At 43.6% G+C, this 18,330-nt stretch overlaps 1 protein-coding gene across 2 annotated transcripts in view; it reads right to left on the reverse strand.

Annotated features, from left to right (window-relative positions):
• The window catches only part of GALNT17 (polypeptide N-acetylgalactosaminyltransferase 17), a 451,342-nt gene that overhangs the window by 276,698 nt on the left and 156,314 nt on the right, over positions 1-18,330 (reverse strand). For both annotated transcript variants that reach the window (XM_028110173.2, XM_028110175.2), the window contains one exon: positions 15,038-15,221. In XM_028110173.2, the coding sequence (XP_027965974.1) occupies positions 15,038-15,221 (184 nt within the window). The remainder of the gene's footprint in view (positions 1-15,037; positions 15,222-18,330) is intronic.

The raw sequence follows: 18,330 nt of genomic DNA on the forward strand, positions 1-18,330 counted from the left end.
AGCCCATCCTCCAAAAGCATTCAGATGATGTTTTAAAAACATAGACCAGATCATGACACTTCCCCATATCAGATCTCCCCTGGGTTCCATTACTATTAATATTAGTTTCCTAGAACGTCCATAACAAAGGTGGCTTAAAACAACAAAAATCTATTATCACGTAGCTCTGGAGGCTAGAAGTCTGAAATCAAGGTGTTGGAGCCATGCTCTGAAGGTTCTAGAAGAGAATCCACCCTTGCTTCTTCTTATCTTCTGGAGATCACTGATAATTCTTGGCATTCCTTGGCTTGTGGATGCATCATCACTCAACACTCTTCCTGTGTCTTCCCACAGGCTTCTTCCCTCTGTGTCCGTGTCTCTTTGTCTCCCCTCTTCTTATAAGGACACGAGTCACCTTGGATTTAGGGCCCAACCTAATCTGGTATGACCTCACCTTAACTTAGTTTCTTTTGCAAAGACCATATTTTCATATAACGTCACCATCAGAGGTTCCAGACAGACTTGCATTTGGTGGTGGGGGGGGGGCTACATTATTCAACCGAATAAGTCACTTTTTATTCCCATTGGAATAAATCCCAAGTTGTTTATCATTGCCCACAGTTCTGCATGCTCTGGTTCCTACCTACCTCTCCATCCTCCACAAACCATTTGCCAGCAGTTCCTATCAATTCATAAAGCCAAGCCTGCCCCAAACTGGGGCCCTTTCTGAGAACTGTTCTTTCCATCATGAGTGTTTTCCTACCAGGTGTCTGAGTTGCTGGCTCATGCTCATCTCTTCTAGTTCCTCAGTGGACCTTTCTCTAAAGTATACCCTCATTTCCAGTTACTCTGTATCTCAGCACTCTGTTTACTTCAAAGCACCTACCACAATCCACAATCTATAATTACCCTGTGTTTATTTTTCCCAGTTTCTTATCTGTCTCACATTATAATTTCAGCATCCAACACAGTCCCTGGGACATGGGAGCTCATCAATGAGGATTTGCTGAATGAATAAATAAATTCAAGTGTGTGTGTGTGAGAGAGAGAGATACACATCTGTTACAACTCCCATAGAACCTTCCCATGGCTCTCTACACAGCCCTTGAAAATGTCTGTTGAAGTCAATTAACTACTAAATTCCATCAATTTTCTCCATGCCACAATTTATTCTTAGACAAGAATTCTCCCGGTCCAATTTTGTAAGACAAAAAAAATGGCTCTAATTCTGCCACCAGGGTTCCAAGTATTTCTTAAAGATTCTGTATCTACCATAGAGCAGTCCAAGACTCATCAAACTTCCAGGATCAGATATTGCTTAAGCGGACCCATGTGCAAAGTGGGACTGGATGCACCATGATGAGGACGAGACCGTCTTCAAAGTCATGTTATGAACCGGACTGTGCCACTAAAAATGTCACGTGTGTCCACAAAGCATTTGAAAGTTAGGGAGAGCTTGATATCATTATCAAGGGTCATGTGTACAGTAAGGTGCTGTCCACAGAGGCACATCACATTCCTTCATCACTGCAACACGTACCATTAAAGGAATCTTCAAGGAGTAATAATTCGCGGTACATCCACTTGAAGCAATTTTATATTTATTTATTCAATTGAATTATTTACGTTATTCATAATGAAATGAAACTCAAACAGCATTGGCTACATCATGTCTTCTTTTGCTTTCATTCACTTTGCTGCCTATGACTATTTTTATGCAAATGAGGTTATGATGACATTAAACATTTTCTACTGATTTTCCAAGAACAAATATGTTCTCTCCATATGCCACCGTCTTCTTTTTCTTACATCCATCCTCAGAGCTCTGTTGGCTGATCAGAATTTTTTCTAAATTAACTCCAAGGACATTCCATCTGTAATACTGATGAGCCTGTCTCCCTCTGCAGTGCACATAGAGCACTCCCATTAATACCTGAATTTAGCCCATTTCGCCCATTCCGCCAGAAGCCTTATTTATCCCCCCAGCTCTCCCAGCGCTGTAAATCTCAGCTTGTTACCCAGCACTGTGGCACTCCCCTGCTGCCTCTTTGGGGGATGTTTACTCTACTCACAGAGCAAAAACAACCAAGAACTCCACACATAAAAAAGGCCTTGTGATTGCAGAGACATTTGCCTCTATTGATTATATTCAGGGCTGAGAAAGAAATGTTTTCGGGCAAGTATTTCACATAACTAGCCACTAGACAAATCAGAGTGGAATTCGGCAGGCTGCTTACACCAGGCTCATGGAGGCTGTCTTGGGCTTTCGTGTGTGTGTGTGTGTGTGTGTGTGTGTGTGTGTGTGTGTGTGTGTGTGTGTCTGAGTGTGTGTGTGTCTGAGTTTAACTCAGAGCACACTGCTACCGGGAGGGATAGGAAGACTGGCAGGCAGGATAATGCCCTAGAAACCTAGAGGTTGCAGGTTGCAAGAGTCCCCTATTATAGGCATTGTGGGAATTTCTGAATGTCACTGGAAGTGAGCTATTCCCCTACAGTTCATGCATGCTGACAATCCTTACACAAAGTATCAAAGGGTTGCAGAAGCAGGAACAGCAGCTGTAAATCCCAACACTAGCTTGATTTAAGGTTATAAATCAGGAATCCCGCCTCCCATAGTCGCACCTACATCTGGGGGGCATGCATTTGGTACCCAAGAAGCCTGGAGGCTGCAAAGAGACCACTGAGCAGATCCATTTGCATAGATAGGACACGGTTCACAGTGGGTTTCTATTGGCTGAGGTCACGTGCCCATGCGGGAAACTGGACCAGGTCCAGAAAGCTGTCTAGAACAGAAGCAGAGGGGAATCTCTCCTGCCCCTCGCTCTGATGCACTTAGATGAGAATCCTTTCAGGTTCAGATAAAAGATTAACTTTGCCCATTCGTAAACTTCTGGGCAGTCAGGCTGGTACTCCCTCTAGAAGAGGAATCCTTTCTTAAACATTAGCTACATCTTTGACCCCCGTGTTTACGATGCCCTTGGTAACACCAATGGTATCTCAGCTTCGTATCCGTTTCTCCACTCTCCGTCTCTACGTGTGCAACACTCCAGAGGGGTGTCAACCATTTCATGGGGTGTAATGAAATTTGAAAAGGAAGAGAATTCAGAATGAGGTTGACTTCTTTTTTTTAAGATTTTATTTATTTGATATAGAGAGAGAACAAGTGGAGGGAAGGGGCAGAGGGAGAAGGAGAAGCAGGGAGCAGGGAGCCTGATGCGGGGCTCAATCCCAGGACCCCAGGATAATGACCTGAGCCGATGGCAGATGCGTAATGACTAGGCCCACCCAGGTGCCCAAAATGAGGTTGTTTTCCTTCATTTTCATTTACTCAATAAAGGGATGCACTGGAGGACATGGGACGGGAAGGAACAAGGGGTAGGAGGGAAGATAAACCAATAGCAAAGGACAGGAACCTCTCCAAGCATGGGAAGCCCCACCCTGTTCTGATCCGCATTTTCTCTTCCATCTGCTTCCACCTGCCTCAGAAAATGGCGAGGTGGGGGGGCAAGATGCTCAAAATTTAAAAATAAGAATCATTCAGGTGAATCAGCTTGTGAAGATGTTAATTTACAGTCCCCATTCTGGTCAACCTAACTGCCGCTGGGCAGAGGACTTGATATATTTAACCAGCAGCCCTGGTGAGTCAAAGGTAAGGACCAGGCTTCCAGAAACATGATAGGCCTGCTGAGTATCAATCTGATGAGATACTGGGGTTACCTGGGAAGCTTGTGGGCTTTTTTTTTAAAGATTTTCTTTATTTGTCAGAGAGAGCGAGAGAGTGCACAAGCAGGGGGATCAGTTCGGCAGGCAGAGGGAGAAGCAGGCTCCCCGCTGAGCAAGGAGTCCAATGCGGGGCTCGATGCCAGGACCCTGAGATCATGACCAGAGCTGAAGTCAGATGCTTAACCGACTGAGCCACGCAGGCGTTCCCCAGGAAGCTTGTTAAACAATTTTAATACTGATGCTCGGGCCCCACTCCCAGAGATTCTGAGTTGATCACCGTGGGGGAGAGAATGGGCATCCCAATGGTAAAAGCTCCCCAGGTGATTTCAACGTGCAGTCAAGGCTCAGAACCACTGTGTAGGGATAATCCATGCGTTTAGGCAAACAGGGATGCGGGCCCTAGAGCTTCCACATTTCACTTTGATGACTTCTGACACTTTTACCCAAAGAACATTCTAGAACACTTATTCCAAGATTCTCATCTTTCCATAACAGGCAGGAAATAATGATGAAAACTGGGCCATTTGCCTTTTGACCATAACATTTGGGGATTTTAAGGCAGGAGCATCGGCCTGAGGCAACAAAGTGTTCTCTCTGTGCATGCGCAGTCCCCAGACCAGACCGGAAGATGAGGGCTCCTTTGTCCTCCCACTGATGCCCCAGGCCAACGGCCAGCCTCAGGGGCTCGGTCAAGCTCCATATTGGAGCAGCTTCACAGAACATCTCAAAAATCAGAACTTACACTGAGAATACAGGCATTCTGCACACAAGGCCACAACTGAACCACGGCCCATCTTTCAAAACTCTTATCATTTCAGAGGTGCTCGAGAGAAGGAATTAAATCATAGAAAGTGGCCAAGGTTTCAGACCGGGGACTCTGCAGAGCCCAGCAACCTACATTTTCTGCAAGCTCCAAAGACCTCACTTTGAGAAATACTCTAAAATGTGCTTTTGAATATTCAGCCCTTTTCGTGGAAAAGTTATTTTATTTTATTTTTAAGATTTTATTTATTTATTTGAGAGAGAGAGAGCCCATGAGAGGGGGGAGGGTCAGAGGGAGAAGCAGACCCCCTACTGAGCAGGGAGCCCAATGCGGGACTCGATCCAGGGACTCCAGGATCATGACCTGAGCCGAAGGCAGTCACTTAACCAACTGAGCCACGCAGGCGCCCTGGAAAAGTTATTTTAATGCATGGTGAAAAAAATCATTTCAATTTGTGAAAAAGTAAGAACACATATTACAGCTGATCTTTAAACTGTTTGAACTGGGTTCACGCAATTTTCGAACTGCATGAATCCCTTACACGCAGATTTTTTACAGAACTGTACTGTAAATGTATTTTCTCTTTCTTATGATTTTCCTAATAACATCTGCTTTTCTCTAGCTTACCTTATTGTAAGAATGCAGTGTGCAATACACAGAGCATACAAAATCTGTGTTAATCAGCTATTTATGTTACTGGTTAGGCTTCCGGTCAACAGTAGGCTACGTAGTTAAGATTTTAGGGAGTCAAAAGTTATAGGCTGATTTTCACCAGCATGGGGGTCAGCACCCGTAACCCTCACATTGTTCAAGGGTCGACTGTAAACTGTGTGTTCAGTCTGACTGCTATTGACGATGGCAAAGCAGAAACAAGATGCTGGTCTCATCCCGCCAGCTTTTACTCTGTCTCGGGCCCTCTGAACACCCAACTGACCCTCCCAGGCACTCATCACAGCCTGGCATCTGTCTCAGGCTGGGTCCCCTGGATTTCTGTGCCGACTTGGGGATAAGGGAATAGTCATTACCCTAGATTTGAGTTTTACATGTTAGCAACACACAGCTATGCTGTAATCTTCAGGTAGATACTTCCCTAAGGATTCTGCCATTACACACAAGGTGTTTTAAGGATAAGGGGTATGTATGATGAAGGATCTTTAAGAACAACTGTAGCTAATATTTATTGATCAGGTATCATTAATACACAAGAAAGGCTTAGACCATGCCTGGTAGATCAGCCTATGCAGCTCCCAGGAAATAATTGATTTACTCCCCACAACAATTCCCTGAAGGAAATACCAACACATCAGCATTTTACATATAAGGCTCTGAAATGCTAAATAACTGGCCCATGGTGGCAGAGCTAGTAAAGAGACAAAGCTAGGATGGGAACGCGGATTTCCAAGTCCATGCTCTTGACCTCTCTGAAAAACTCTCTCATTACGGGTTTTAAGTGGCATAGACATGCTCTTCAGACCTAAGGAACCCATGAGACTGGGATCAACATTCACCCACAGATCTGATCAGATAGTAAAGGAAGGGTTCTGCTATTTGCATATTTCCCATGACTGTGGGTGAGGACCAGTTCTAGCAAAAGACGTTCCTTCCTCTCGGTTACGCCTCTAGGTGAAATTAACTCGACGGTGAGACATTCCCTAAACCTATTAATATTGCACTACTTATTTTTTTCTTTGTTTTACAAACAAATACCATATCCCTGAAAGAGGGTTTCAACTACATCACCCAACATATGAGGGGGCCCTAATGGACACCAGTTAATCGAATTCAAAGCACAGCCCCTTTGGTGATGGAATTTGGTTCTAGTTGGAAGGGGTAAAAGGGACGAAGAGAAGCAAACGAAGGGAGTACACACACACATTCTCCAAAGAAACCGTCCTGTTTCTCAGACTCGGAATTTCTCTTCCTTCTGACGGTGCCAGGGTGGAGCTAGAAGGTTCCATTCCACAGACACAGAAGGACAAGTTGCTGAAGGGGCAACTCGGTGTGCGGGCAAGTGTGCAGGCCTCCAAGACGCACACACAGTGGGGTTTGAACCTGGCCTCCAGCACGTACCGGCTGTGTGACCTCGGGCAGGGTGCTCAACCTCTCCTAACCCCCCTCTCCTCACTTACAAAACAGAGATGGGAGCAGCTACTTCAGAGAGCAGTTAAATTTAAACAAGATCAATAAAACATGCAGCGTGGTGAACATAAAAGGCAGTCAATAAAAGGGAATAATTATCGTGGTTAGTGATTCAGAGACACTCCTAAGCATGCACCTCCTTATGATGTCGACCAACAGTATTTACGGGACAGTGACCCTCTGTGCCTACATCTGTGAAAGACAAAGTTTAACACAGGAGCCCTGACCTTCTATGAGGTGCTGCCCCTCTACTGGAAAACCAACCTACGAGACACAGGATATTGATCATCAGAAGAATGATTCAGGGGAAAAAAAAAAAAAAGCCCAGTCACAGATTCAATAATCAGATGCTCTCTCCGCAAAGGGGGTGGAAACCTTGAGTCGGGTAATTAAAACACCATAACTCACATACACACACGGACTCAACCTCAGATACCCACTGAACCTGGATGATTCTCGAATCTCCTTGGCCAGCCCTGACATCGTTCCGACCTCCATATCCAAAGGTACAGCTGTCTGCTGGACAGGACACGAAGTCGGTCCACAGACGTCTCACGCCCTGTGTGCTCAAGGCAGGTGTTGTTGGAATATAACAGGTCAGAATTTGTGGCAAGGAAAGAGGGGACTTTCTGAGCGAAGCAAAATGAATTCCAAAGAAAGCTGACATCTGGATTTATAAGCAGGAGGCCAAAGGAGAAATTGAAGATAACAGCAGTAGAAACTGCCCATAAATTACCGACAGGATCTGGGAGGAGGAAGCCAGCCATAAAAAGCGTGCAAGGATCTCAGAGGTGGCTTTAATAAGCACACACGGATCTCTGGGCTGCCCCGCAAGGGATGGGGAGTAGGGTTTTTTAAAGCCTTGTCTGGCTTCTAGGGTCACCAAATATCACCTCCTGTCTCGCACACATCTAGTCACATAGTGAATAAAGCTGGACAGATTCGTCTCATGTGGTGAAGAAAACCATAACTAAGGGAAAACCTGGACCAGCAAATCGTCCATCTTGCACACAAAGCATGAGCCTCTGCGGGACTCTCTCTCCCGGTTAATGAAATCACTTCACTTTGTCTCCCAAGCTAGAAACTTCTGATTGCACCCACTTCATCCACATCCAATTAACTGCCACATCTGGCTGATTCTCAGAAAGTTTTTCTTGAATCTAGCCCGTCCACTCCATCTCTGAGTCCTTGGTTTGCTACCGAGAAATGATTTTCATAAAAATAGTATGTGAATAATGAAATGTTCGCTCTATTATTAGCGATAACATTCTCTCCATCAGGCAATGCTGAGCACTCGGTTGGCACTCAACAAACGTTGGGTGGATGGAGAAGAAACTAAATCTATTTAACCAACCTGCTACCAGCCTCCATCTGTTCTAACCTAGCCGACAATTTGGCTAAAAGCTGTCGTCAAAAAGGGGATTATACCAACAGTACCATGTTGCCTCTTGTCTTTTGTTGGTGTCCACTGATGATGAGAAAGCCTGGCACATGAGGCTGCCTCCCAACCCGGCCACCTGCTTCCCCTTCAATCTCTCCTTCCACAGTTCACTCTGGAAAATCTGTTCCAACCAGGAGTTTGTGTGCTGGTCCCCTCACCCCCAAATCCAAGAAATCGGGCACAGGCTGTTCTCTTTGAAATACCCCTGCCATCCCTTCGAAGGAAAAATCCCTGCTCGCCAGTAAGAGCCAGGCTACCTCCGCGCTGCAGCACAGCGCCCGGCCGACTGGAGACTTCGGTCAAGAATCATTTTTAATAATTTTTTAAAAAAAACAAAGAAAGAAAGGAAAAGAAAAAAAAATAGAGACTGAAGGATCAGCATACAGCTTAGAAAATAAGCCTAGATATATGGGGCGCCTGGGTGACTCAGTCAGTTAAGCGTCTGCCTTCAGCTCAGGTCGTGATCCCGGGGTCCCACGATCGAGCCCCGCGTCGGGCTCCCCCCTCAGCAGGGAGCCTGCTTCTCCCTCTGCTCCTCACCTTGCTCACTCTCTCTCGCACTCTCTCAAATAAATAAATAAAATCTTTTTTAAAAAAAGAAAAGCCTAGATATATAAAACGTATAAACTGCATTATATCAAGCACCTCCAAAGGAAAGAGTTATTTACAGATTTTGTTTTTTTCGGAAAAGGCTGATTTGAAAAAAATGGACAGACATCTTAAACAAAAGATACGTACCTTGTACCATATTCCAAAATAAACACTAGATGGGTGAAGCAGCAAAATACAAGAGTCACGGAAAAGCAACACCAACAGAATAGAATATTTATAAGTATTTCTGCGGGATGGTATCTTTCTCGGCTTTAAAGCAGTGAAGAAATGAAACTGGCAAGATTGACAGTTTGGGATTCATACAAATTTAAACTATCTGTCCAGTGGAAGAAAAAAAACCCACAGAACTGAAATGAAACAGAAAACAAGCAAATGGTTAATCCCACTACTACCTAAAAATTCATTCACATTTATACGAAGAACAATTTTCTTAAGAGCAACATGATAAGAAAACAGTAAGAATTAAAGCAACACCAGGTTCTGTACAAAAATGTGATGAAACTAGCTGATTTAAATCCTCTACACTCGGGAGGGCTTTGGGGGAGCTTCATCAAAAGGATCTCACCCACTGGGGGATACTTCCTCCTGAGCCTGGGGGAAGGAAACTACTCTGGCCCCAGACAGCTGCCTCCCTGCACATCCCCAGGGCTCCCATAGAGAGAAGCAGCTTCCATAGGCAAATCCTTTGCCACTTTTTGATGGCAAGGGTTAATCTGCAATTAGCAAATGTTAATTTGGTAACGTTTGCTGTGGAGCCCAGAATTTACAATGGTACCTCTGGTTACCAAATATGGCTCATGGGTAATCTCCCAAATTCATCTCCAATTCCACCTTCCAATGCATCCTCCGCAGAGCTGCCGGAATAATCTTAAGAAGGCAAATGCGGTTATGTCATCCAACCCACCTCTTTCTATCTCCTCCACCTCTTTCTTCTGCCATACTTCCACCCTGCCTGGCCTGCACTGAATTTTTTTGTGTAGATTAACATTCACTGCTTAATTAAACTTTGATTTTGTGAAAACAAAACATCTCATTTCTGTCATCTCCATGTACCCAAATATCAGTGGTGAATGCCCTTATTTCTTGATGTTTACATTTTAGACATTTGCAACTGATTTTCTGTTTCTGAGGATAAAGATTTAATGGTCTTAAACTGCCCACACCTTACACACACATTTTGGCCTCCTCCTTCTTCCAATACAGCTATTTCATAATTTGCAGGTAGGTAAATATCCAATATTTACATTTGTGTGACTATATTATGCCCAGCTGAGCCAGAGGGTATAAAATTACAATTCCTTTCTTGAGAAACTCTTGTTTTTTTCCTATGGCCAACAATTGCTTTGCTTTGTCAGAAGCATTTTTCCCCCTTTTGTTTCTATCACTAATTTAGTCCCAAACTTTCTGAAAGAATGGTTAAAAAAAAATCTTGCAAAGACAAGAAAAACAGAAATAAACAAGTGGGACTACATCAAACTAAAAAGCTTCTGTACAGCTAACAAAACAAAACAAAACAAAACACCATGATAAAATGAAAAGGCAACCTACTGAATGAGAGAAAATATTTATAAATCATGTATCTGGTAAGGGATTAATATAAAAATTTATACATACAACTCGATAGCAAAAAATCAAACAATCCAATTAGAAAATTGGGCAGAAGATCTGAACAGACATTATTCCAAAGAAGACACATAGATGGCCAAAGCGTACACGAAAAGATGCTTCCCATCACTAATCATAAAGGAAATGCAAATCAAAACCACAAGATACCACCTCACGCCTGGCTAATATCAAAAAGACAAGAAATAAGTGTTGGTGAAGATTTGGAGAAGAGGGAATCCTTGTGCACTGTTGGTGGGAAAGCAAACTGGTGTAACCACTATGGAAAACAGTATGGAGGTGCCTTAAAAAAGTAAAAAAAAAACAGAACTACCATATGATCCAGCAATCCCACTTTTGGGTATTTATCCAAAAAAAAAAAAAAAAAGGAACACACTAATTTGAAGATATCTGCACCCCCATGTTCAGAATTGCAGTATTATTCACAAAACCCAAGAAATGGAAACAATCTAAATGTCCATCAGTGGATGAGTGAATAAAGAAAATGTGATACACACACACACACACACACACACACACACACACACAAAATGGATTCCTATTCTGCTATAAAAAAGAATGAAATCCTGCCATTTGTGACAACATGGATGGACCTTGAGGGTGTTAGACTAAGTGAAATGTCAAACAGAGAAAGACAAATCTGTGGAATCTAAAAACAAACAAAATGAGCTCATTGCTACAGAGAACAGACTGGTAGTTGCCAGAGGCAGGGGGTGGGGAGTAGGCCAAATGGATGAAAGGAGTCAAGAGGAAGAAACTTCTGGTTATAAAATAAATAAGTCCTAGGGATGTCATGTACAGCATGGTGACTCTAGTTAATAATACTGTGTTACACCTGTGAAAGTTACTAAGCTAGTAGATCTCAAAGGTTCTCATGACAGGAAAAAAACAACCTGTAACTACGTGTACTGACAGACGTTAACTAGACTTGTGATCATTCCACGATGTAGACAAACATCAAGTCATTACGTTGCACACCTGAAACTAATATAAGGTTGTATGTCAATTATGCTTCAATAATAATGATAATAATAATTCTGGATGCCGTCAAAAACACTAGGCAATCAAGCTCTTCTGTCCCCTGGCCTCCTTTGGTGACCTACCTCATACAGCCCTCCATCCTCCTGTTCCAGTGTGGAATGGGTGTTCTCTTCACCTGCCACACAGCTGTCACCCTGAAATGTTACCCTGGAGCATCCCTTCATCAGCTTCCCAGGATCTGCCTTTTGTATGCTCCTGTTGGAGTCCCCTCTTTCTTCAATACTATTATCATTCTCTTTCTTACTTTACTCCCTTGTTTTACTGGAGCATATCCTTGAGTAGCTTCCTGAAAACAGATGCAGGGAAGGTACAATCGTGAAGACCCTACTTACATGTAATATATTTACTTGTTTTGAAATTTTACATTTACATTTTTTTTTTTAATTTGAAGATCAGGGGTACCTGGGTGGCTCAGTTCGTTAAGCATCTGACTCTTGATTTCAGCTCAGGTCATGATCTCAGGGTCCCGGGATCAAGCCCCACTCTGGGCTCTACATTCAACAGGGAGTCTGCTTGAGGGTTCTCTCCTCCTTCCTCTTTTCCTCCGGTCTACCCCCGCTGACACGTGCACACGTGCTCTCTCTCAATAAATAAATAAATAGATCTTTAAATAAATAAATAAAATAAAACTTGAGAATTTAACTGGCTTTACTAACTGATTCACGAATCAGACAGCATGCCAGCTAGAAAATAGAGGGTTGCTCTGAGGAGTTGTACAAAGAAACATAAATACATTTGGTGATGTGGGCTTAATTTCTCTTTTCATTCATCCCCTAGACACAGGGTGGGACCTTCTAACCTGAAAGCTCACGTCCCACAGTCCGGGGAAATTGTGCTCCATCATTGATCTGGTGATTTTCTTCTCTCCACGTTCTCTGTTGTCTCCAACACTCCTATTAGTTAATGTTGGACCTACTGAACTGATCCCACTGCTTTAATTTTTCTCACCCATTTTTCTTTTTTTTTGATCTGTCAGATATTTTTCTCAGCGCTATCTTCCACTCTTTTGTTGATTTATTCCTATCTTATTCGTAACTCCCAAGACTTCTTTTCTATTCTCACCTGGGATGGTGACCTGAGCTGAAGGCAGACACCTAACAACTGAGCCACCCAGGCGCCCCCTGTTGTCGCTGTTGTTAAGGCTATTGTAACCAAGACACTCCGGGGATGTCCAGGGATCCTGGCTCTTCTTTCTTTTTTCAGAGTGAGACAGCTATGTGGAGACAAATGGAGTTTCACAACAGCCATGCCTTACTAATAGCAGAACTCAGACATTTGGGGAGGGGGGCCAACTGCCACATCTCTTAGCCTTTTCTTAGGCTGGTTGCTTCAAGAGTAGATTCTTCCAAGTACTGATTTACAGGGGTGTACAAGCCTGGAGGGGTAATGACACTGCAGTCTTACCATCTGTCCTAGGCTACATCTTACGAACTCAAGCCCAGAGTTCACCTTTCCGGAGAGCAAATCTCCCATAGTCTGCCAGGTGCAGTGTTGGAGACAGAATCTGGGGGTACAGATGAAATCCTTCTTTTCAAACCTACTTCCCAGCCATTGGAAGTACCCAGAACCTCCAATGCCCAGGTCTCTGGGGTTCTGAGGTGTGACCAGGCTGCATTCTTCAGGTCTTCCCACCATAGGCAGGAGACTGGGTCCCAGCCTCATCCAGTCTGCTGTCAGTTACGATTCATTCCCCCTCTGTCCGCCTTCCAAAATTTTGTAGGTGTTTCTTCCCTGCAGTCATCCCCTAACCTGTTCAGTCGTCCCTTATAAGTTACCATCGTCTCTGGTTCTTTACTATCATCCTAGTAAAGTGCCAGGAAGGGCCAGATACAAGTAGGAAGTTCAAGACACCATGCTAACTTATAGAGCACGTTGAGCTATGCATCCCCCCAACCCCAAGTACACCATGTTTTTATTTGCCCCCAACTCTGCTCTTGCTGCCCCCCTGCCTGGTCCATCCCTATTCTCCTCCTTTCATCCATTTCCCAACCCTTAATGACCCTTCTAGATCAGACTCAGGCATCATCTCAAGCGGGAAACTTTCCAGATCCTCCCCACACAGGCTGCATTTATCTCTGGCTTGACACACACCACATAGACCATAGTGTGCCAAGTCACCCTGTCTATAAGTCTGCCTCCCTCCCTAGATAAGCAGTAGGCAAGGGCTGTGTCTTTTCCAATGTCCTGCCTCTAGTGTGGGGAAAACCATCTGGCACATAATAGGTGCTCCTAATATGTGTTCAACTGACCCACTTCAGTAAGCTCCGTGTTGGCAACATTTTCATTCTCAAAGGCAGGCAAAAAAAAAAAAAAAAAAAAAAAAAAAAAAATATATATATATATATATATATATATATGGCTCTGTTTATTTGCCAATGTCCAAGTAAGAAAGGCTAATCAGAGAGCACCAGGAAATGAAAACAGCCAGATGTGTTTGAGAGCCAAAGTCCAGGAACGCAAAATAGCTTCCAACAGGGGTGATGTATATTTTCCTAGTGATTCAAAATAAATATATGTTTATTAGGCAGAGAGAGATTTAGCAGGTTCCTTGGCTAATGCTGCAATTTTAAATCCATTTAAGATAATTTTCTTTATCTTGAATCTATTTTTCTCAGTAACCAGGATACTTAACTGATATGCCCAAAATCCATTTGAAAAAGAAATAATCTACTCTAAGCAAAGGACACACTCGAAATTGGAAAAAAAGAGACACTACAACTCTTAACCGAAAACAAAGAACCCTGTTAAGCCAATGTGGACGCCTGCCTAGAAAATAGGTTTTCCTCCAGCGTCTTGATTCTATGACCGATCCCTCTTCTCCATTTCCCAAGGAGAAAACAAATAATTCTTAAATCTGAGCCCGCAGAACAAAGACCTTTCCTGAGACAAAAGACCTAAACAAATTGGTTAAAAGGTAACACTCTCAAACTAAACAGTGGAAGCTCAAACAATCATGGAATGCACTTTCTCACCCATCAGCTTGGCAAAGCGTTTTTGAAACACGAGTACCCAGTTTGGGAAGGATCAAGTAAGATTCCAACAAGAGTGAGGATTGCCATCAACTTTCTGGAGGACAGTATCCCAAGATGTATCTAGAGCCTCCAGAGTACTCCTACGATATGGCATAAGCATTATACTTTTAGAAGTGTGGCTTGAGAAAATAAATACCAAATCACGACACACGAGGATGTGAGTGAGAAGATATTCATCAAATGGTTATTTATAATAATGACAAACTGGCAATACCCTGAATTTCCAACAATGGAAATAATGATGCAAAATGGTCATAATGATCAGCGTTAATCATAATTAATGACATCAGCAAGCGCTCATGAAATAGTAAATGGAAGAAAGAAACAAACAATACATCACATGCTCACAATCTGTATAGAAAATTGACTCAAACACAAAATGCCAAAATTTGACTGCCTGCTGTCTCTAGGTAATGAGATCATGGCGAGTTTTGTGTTTTACTTAAGACTTTTTGTATTGAGGACCTTCCTATGTGTTTCCGGATTACTTTTATAGAACTGTCAAGACTTTATTTAGATAATATTTCATAATCCACAGTACTCCGTTTGTTGACTGTGAAGGACACTAAGTAAGACAGAAGCCCCTCTGCTAGTCACAAAGGACCTGAGAACATGTTCTAGACTCGGGTCTGCACCCATCCTGTGATGTAGCAAGCCGCTCTGAACGACTGGATCACAACTTACTTGGTGGGACGATAATCCGGAATGGAACGATCCAGTGAAATTTTTTCACTGAGGTAGGAATTGTAGCCATACTTCTCGTGGGGTCCCTTGGCTTTCTCTTCTTCAGCCGGGGAAAGGGTAGCAGGAAGGCCCCCTTTGCCTCGCCCACCATAACCTTCAATGAGCCCAAGGGATTTGGATAAGCCTAGAAAAAGGAAGGAAAAACAATTATTTGAAAGCCACCACATCAGGCTATGTCACTCAAGCTCGGATATATGCTTCAGCGGCAAGTCTAACGTTACCTGTCATGGGTAATTACTTCCTCGATAGAGCAGTCCAGCAATGTGCCCTGAACACAATCATATTAAGAGGAAGGTCGGGGCAACTGAGAGTTCTGGGACTAAGTTTAATATCCAGTAAGGAGCTTCTCCCTCCTCTGGGGAACTGAGGGGATGAGGGTCTACAAAAGGGAGAGACTGTCTAAACTGGGACAAATGCAGACCAGGAAGGACACAGAGAATGGAACAGACGTGGGGCTATCAGCCAGGCCTGTCTTCCTTTCCCCGTGGGGCAACAATAAGCCTTGATATTCCATTCCACGAGCTACGCGCGCGACATAAAAAAAGAACAGCCAGCCGCAAGGAACGGCCAAACCAAAGGTGCTTTTCCGTCATTTGAACAGAGAATGACATACAGATTGATTTTATCATGAGTTTAAAGTGTGTAACAACCTGACACAGTTCTTTACCTAATGGTTTTATTTAAATTTCATCTAAATGGCAAAAAGAAATATAGAATGTTTGAGAATAAATCATAGAGGGGGGAAAAAAAAAAACCCCACAAGGGTGATAACCATGCCAAGTGGAGTAGGAGGCCTCTGTAACAAGCCTCACTGAGCAATAGCAAGTTCCCAGGATGGTGGCAGCTTTATACCTACTGTTCCATTACACAATAAACAGCTTGATGGGCAATTCTGAAATCCAAGAGTTATGGGAGGTTTTACTTCTGGGCTAGAAAACTTTTGCTGTTAAGGGCTCTCATTCCCTTTTGAATGCTCAAGCTAAGTTACTTAGCACACCCAGGAGCATGTGCACACGCGCACGCACACACACAAAACACTTTATCCACACAAGTCCCATTGCTCCTACTGGCAGGAAGAACATGGAGCGGAGATGTAAACAGTGCCCTCCGCTTTCATGAGGGGCAGCCCACAGAGCTGAGGATGATTCGAACCTCCCAGAAAGGCACCCCCAGACCAGTCAAAGGCCAACAACTCTGCTCCCATCACAGAACAGCACTCTATCACATAATGGCAAGACTTGGCCTGCTTCTCTGAAAACAGAAATGTATTTCCGTGATACCAAGATCAAAAAGCAAAGGTCGAGCAAGCATCTCAGAATTGGTCTCAGGTGAACATCATTTTTCTACCTGAGAATCATTTCCACTGTCCACTCTGAGCTCCAGGAACCCTGACATCTTTTCCGCCTGACATCTTTTCTGCCTGCCGTCATCCTGATAGAGGCACCCTCAGCTGCGCATTAGATTATTCCAACATTTCCCACCTGCTTCCTGGGCTTTGAATTCTCGTTCCACGTCAATGTGCCACAAACATTCCAATAACATCACCTTCACAATGCTCAAAAATCTATAAGAACTCTTCCCATGTCAAGCGCAAATACATGTGCTGGGTTTTAAAATCACTTGTCACAGAACATTACTAGTAGGAATGTAAGACAGTGCAACGACTTTGGAAAATAGTTTGGTAGTTCTTCAAAATGCTAAGCATTGTTTTACCATATGACCCAGCAGCTCCATTCCTGGGTATATACCCAAGAGAAATGAAAAGGTCTGCCCACACAAAAACTTACACAGAAATGTTCATAGGAGCATTATTCATATTAGCTGAATGTCTATCAACTGATGAATGAATAAACAAAATGTAAAACCATACCATGAGACATTATTTAGCAATAAAAAAGAAGGAAGTAGTGATATACACTATGACGTGGATGAACTCTGAAAACATGATGATGCCAAGTAAACAATGCTGGTCAGGAAAGACCACATATTGTGTGATTCTATTTATATGAAATGCACAGAACACGCAAATCTCCAGAGACAGAAAGTAGATCAGTATCTGTTTTGGGCTGATGGGATTGGGGGAGGAAATGGGGAGTGACTTTTAATGTGTAGGGGGTGTCTTTTTGGGTGATGATAATGTTCTGGAGTTAGATTGCGGCGACAGGTGCATAAACTTGTGAATCTACTAAAACAAAAAATGTTTTAAGTTCTTTTAAAATCAGAACATAGTCACAAAATATAATTCTTAATACCATTTTTTAATGGAGGAAGAATCCCACCAAGGCCAAAGTCATTATGTGGCCCTTATTCCCTTGAGGTTGTTAGACTCTTATCTATAAGTGACAGGTGCCTAAAGCACAGAGAAGGAAAGGAACACGATCTGAGGGAACGGGACAGACCCCAGACAGCCACCATTTATGGAGGCGCTCTCCCACGTGCTGGGTACCCCACTAAGTGCTTTACGTGGAGTGTATTCCTGTTTTGTCGACTCTCCTGACAAACCTCTGAGGAAGGTATTATTTTGATCTCTGACAAATGAGGACACTGAGTCTGAGAATGTAGTAACTTGGTCAAAGTTCCATGGCTGGTAAAGGAAGACAGACCGAGATTCTGGGTATAGTTAAGAGACTCAAAGGAGGACAAAACCTCGCCTCTGTGACAAATAAGGAGACCAATTCCAGGACTCGTGCAGCAGCTGACAAGAGAGGATAGGGGCCTCATTTTAAGGCAGTGGTAATAGTGACCAAAGGAGAGGAGAGTTTGGAGAAGTATTTAAGAGACACTGTCACAAGGCAGAGACAGACAGTGTCAGGGTGGGAGAGAGCAGGAAGAAGTGAGTGAGCCCGGCTTCCAGTGTGAGGACCAGGTGAGAACACTGCTCCCAAAGATGGTGCAGTCAGAAGCGGGTTTGAGAAGATGAGTTCCACTTTGCACAGGTAGTCTACGTACGGGGCACCCATGGAACATTCCGACAGAGTCAGAGGTCCAGTGGGGAACTGAAACCCACGAGAATGGAAGTTAAGATGGAAGACGAAGGCCAAGATATGAGCCAGGAAGCCACAGCCTGGCAGGGGCTGTAGCCATGAGGGAGGGTAGGGGTGGCAGGCTGGGGGCAGAGGTCGAGCAGCAAGGAGGAGAAAGACAGATGATGCTCAGGAATTTCAACATATTTAGAGTAGGAACTGCATCCTTCAAAACTTATATCTTCTGCACTCTGTACACGGGCTCTCTCA

This window comes from Eumetopias jubatus, unplaced genomic scaffold, assembly GCF_037043125.1.
Source record: "Eumetopias jubatus isolate StellerSeaLion01/CBP00866 unplaced genomic scaffold, mEumJub1_p1.0 scaffold_12, whole genome shotgun sequence".
Lineage (NCBI taxonomy): Eukaryota > Metazoa > Chordata > Mammalia > Carnivora > Otariidae > Eumetopias > Eumetopias jubatus.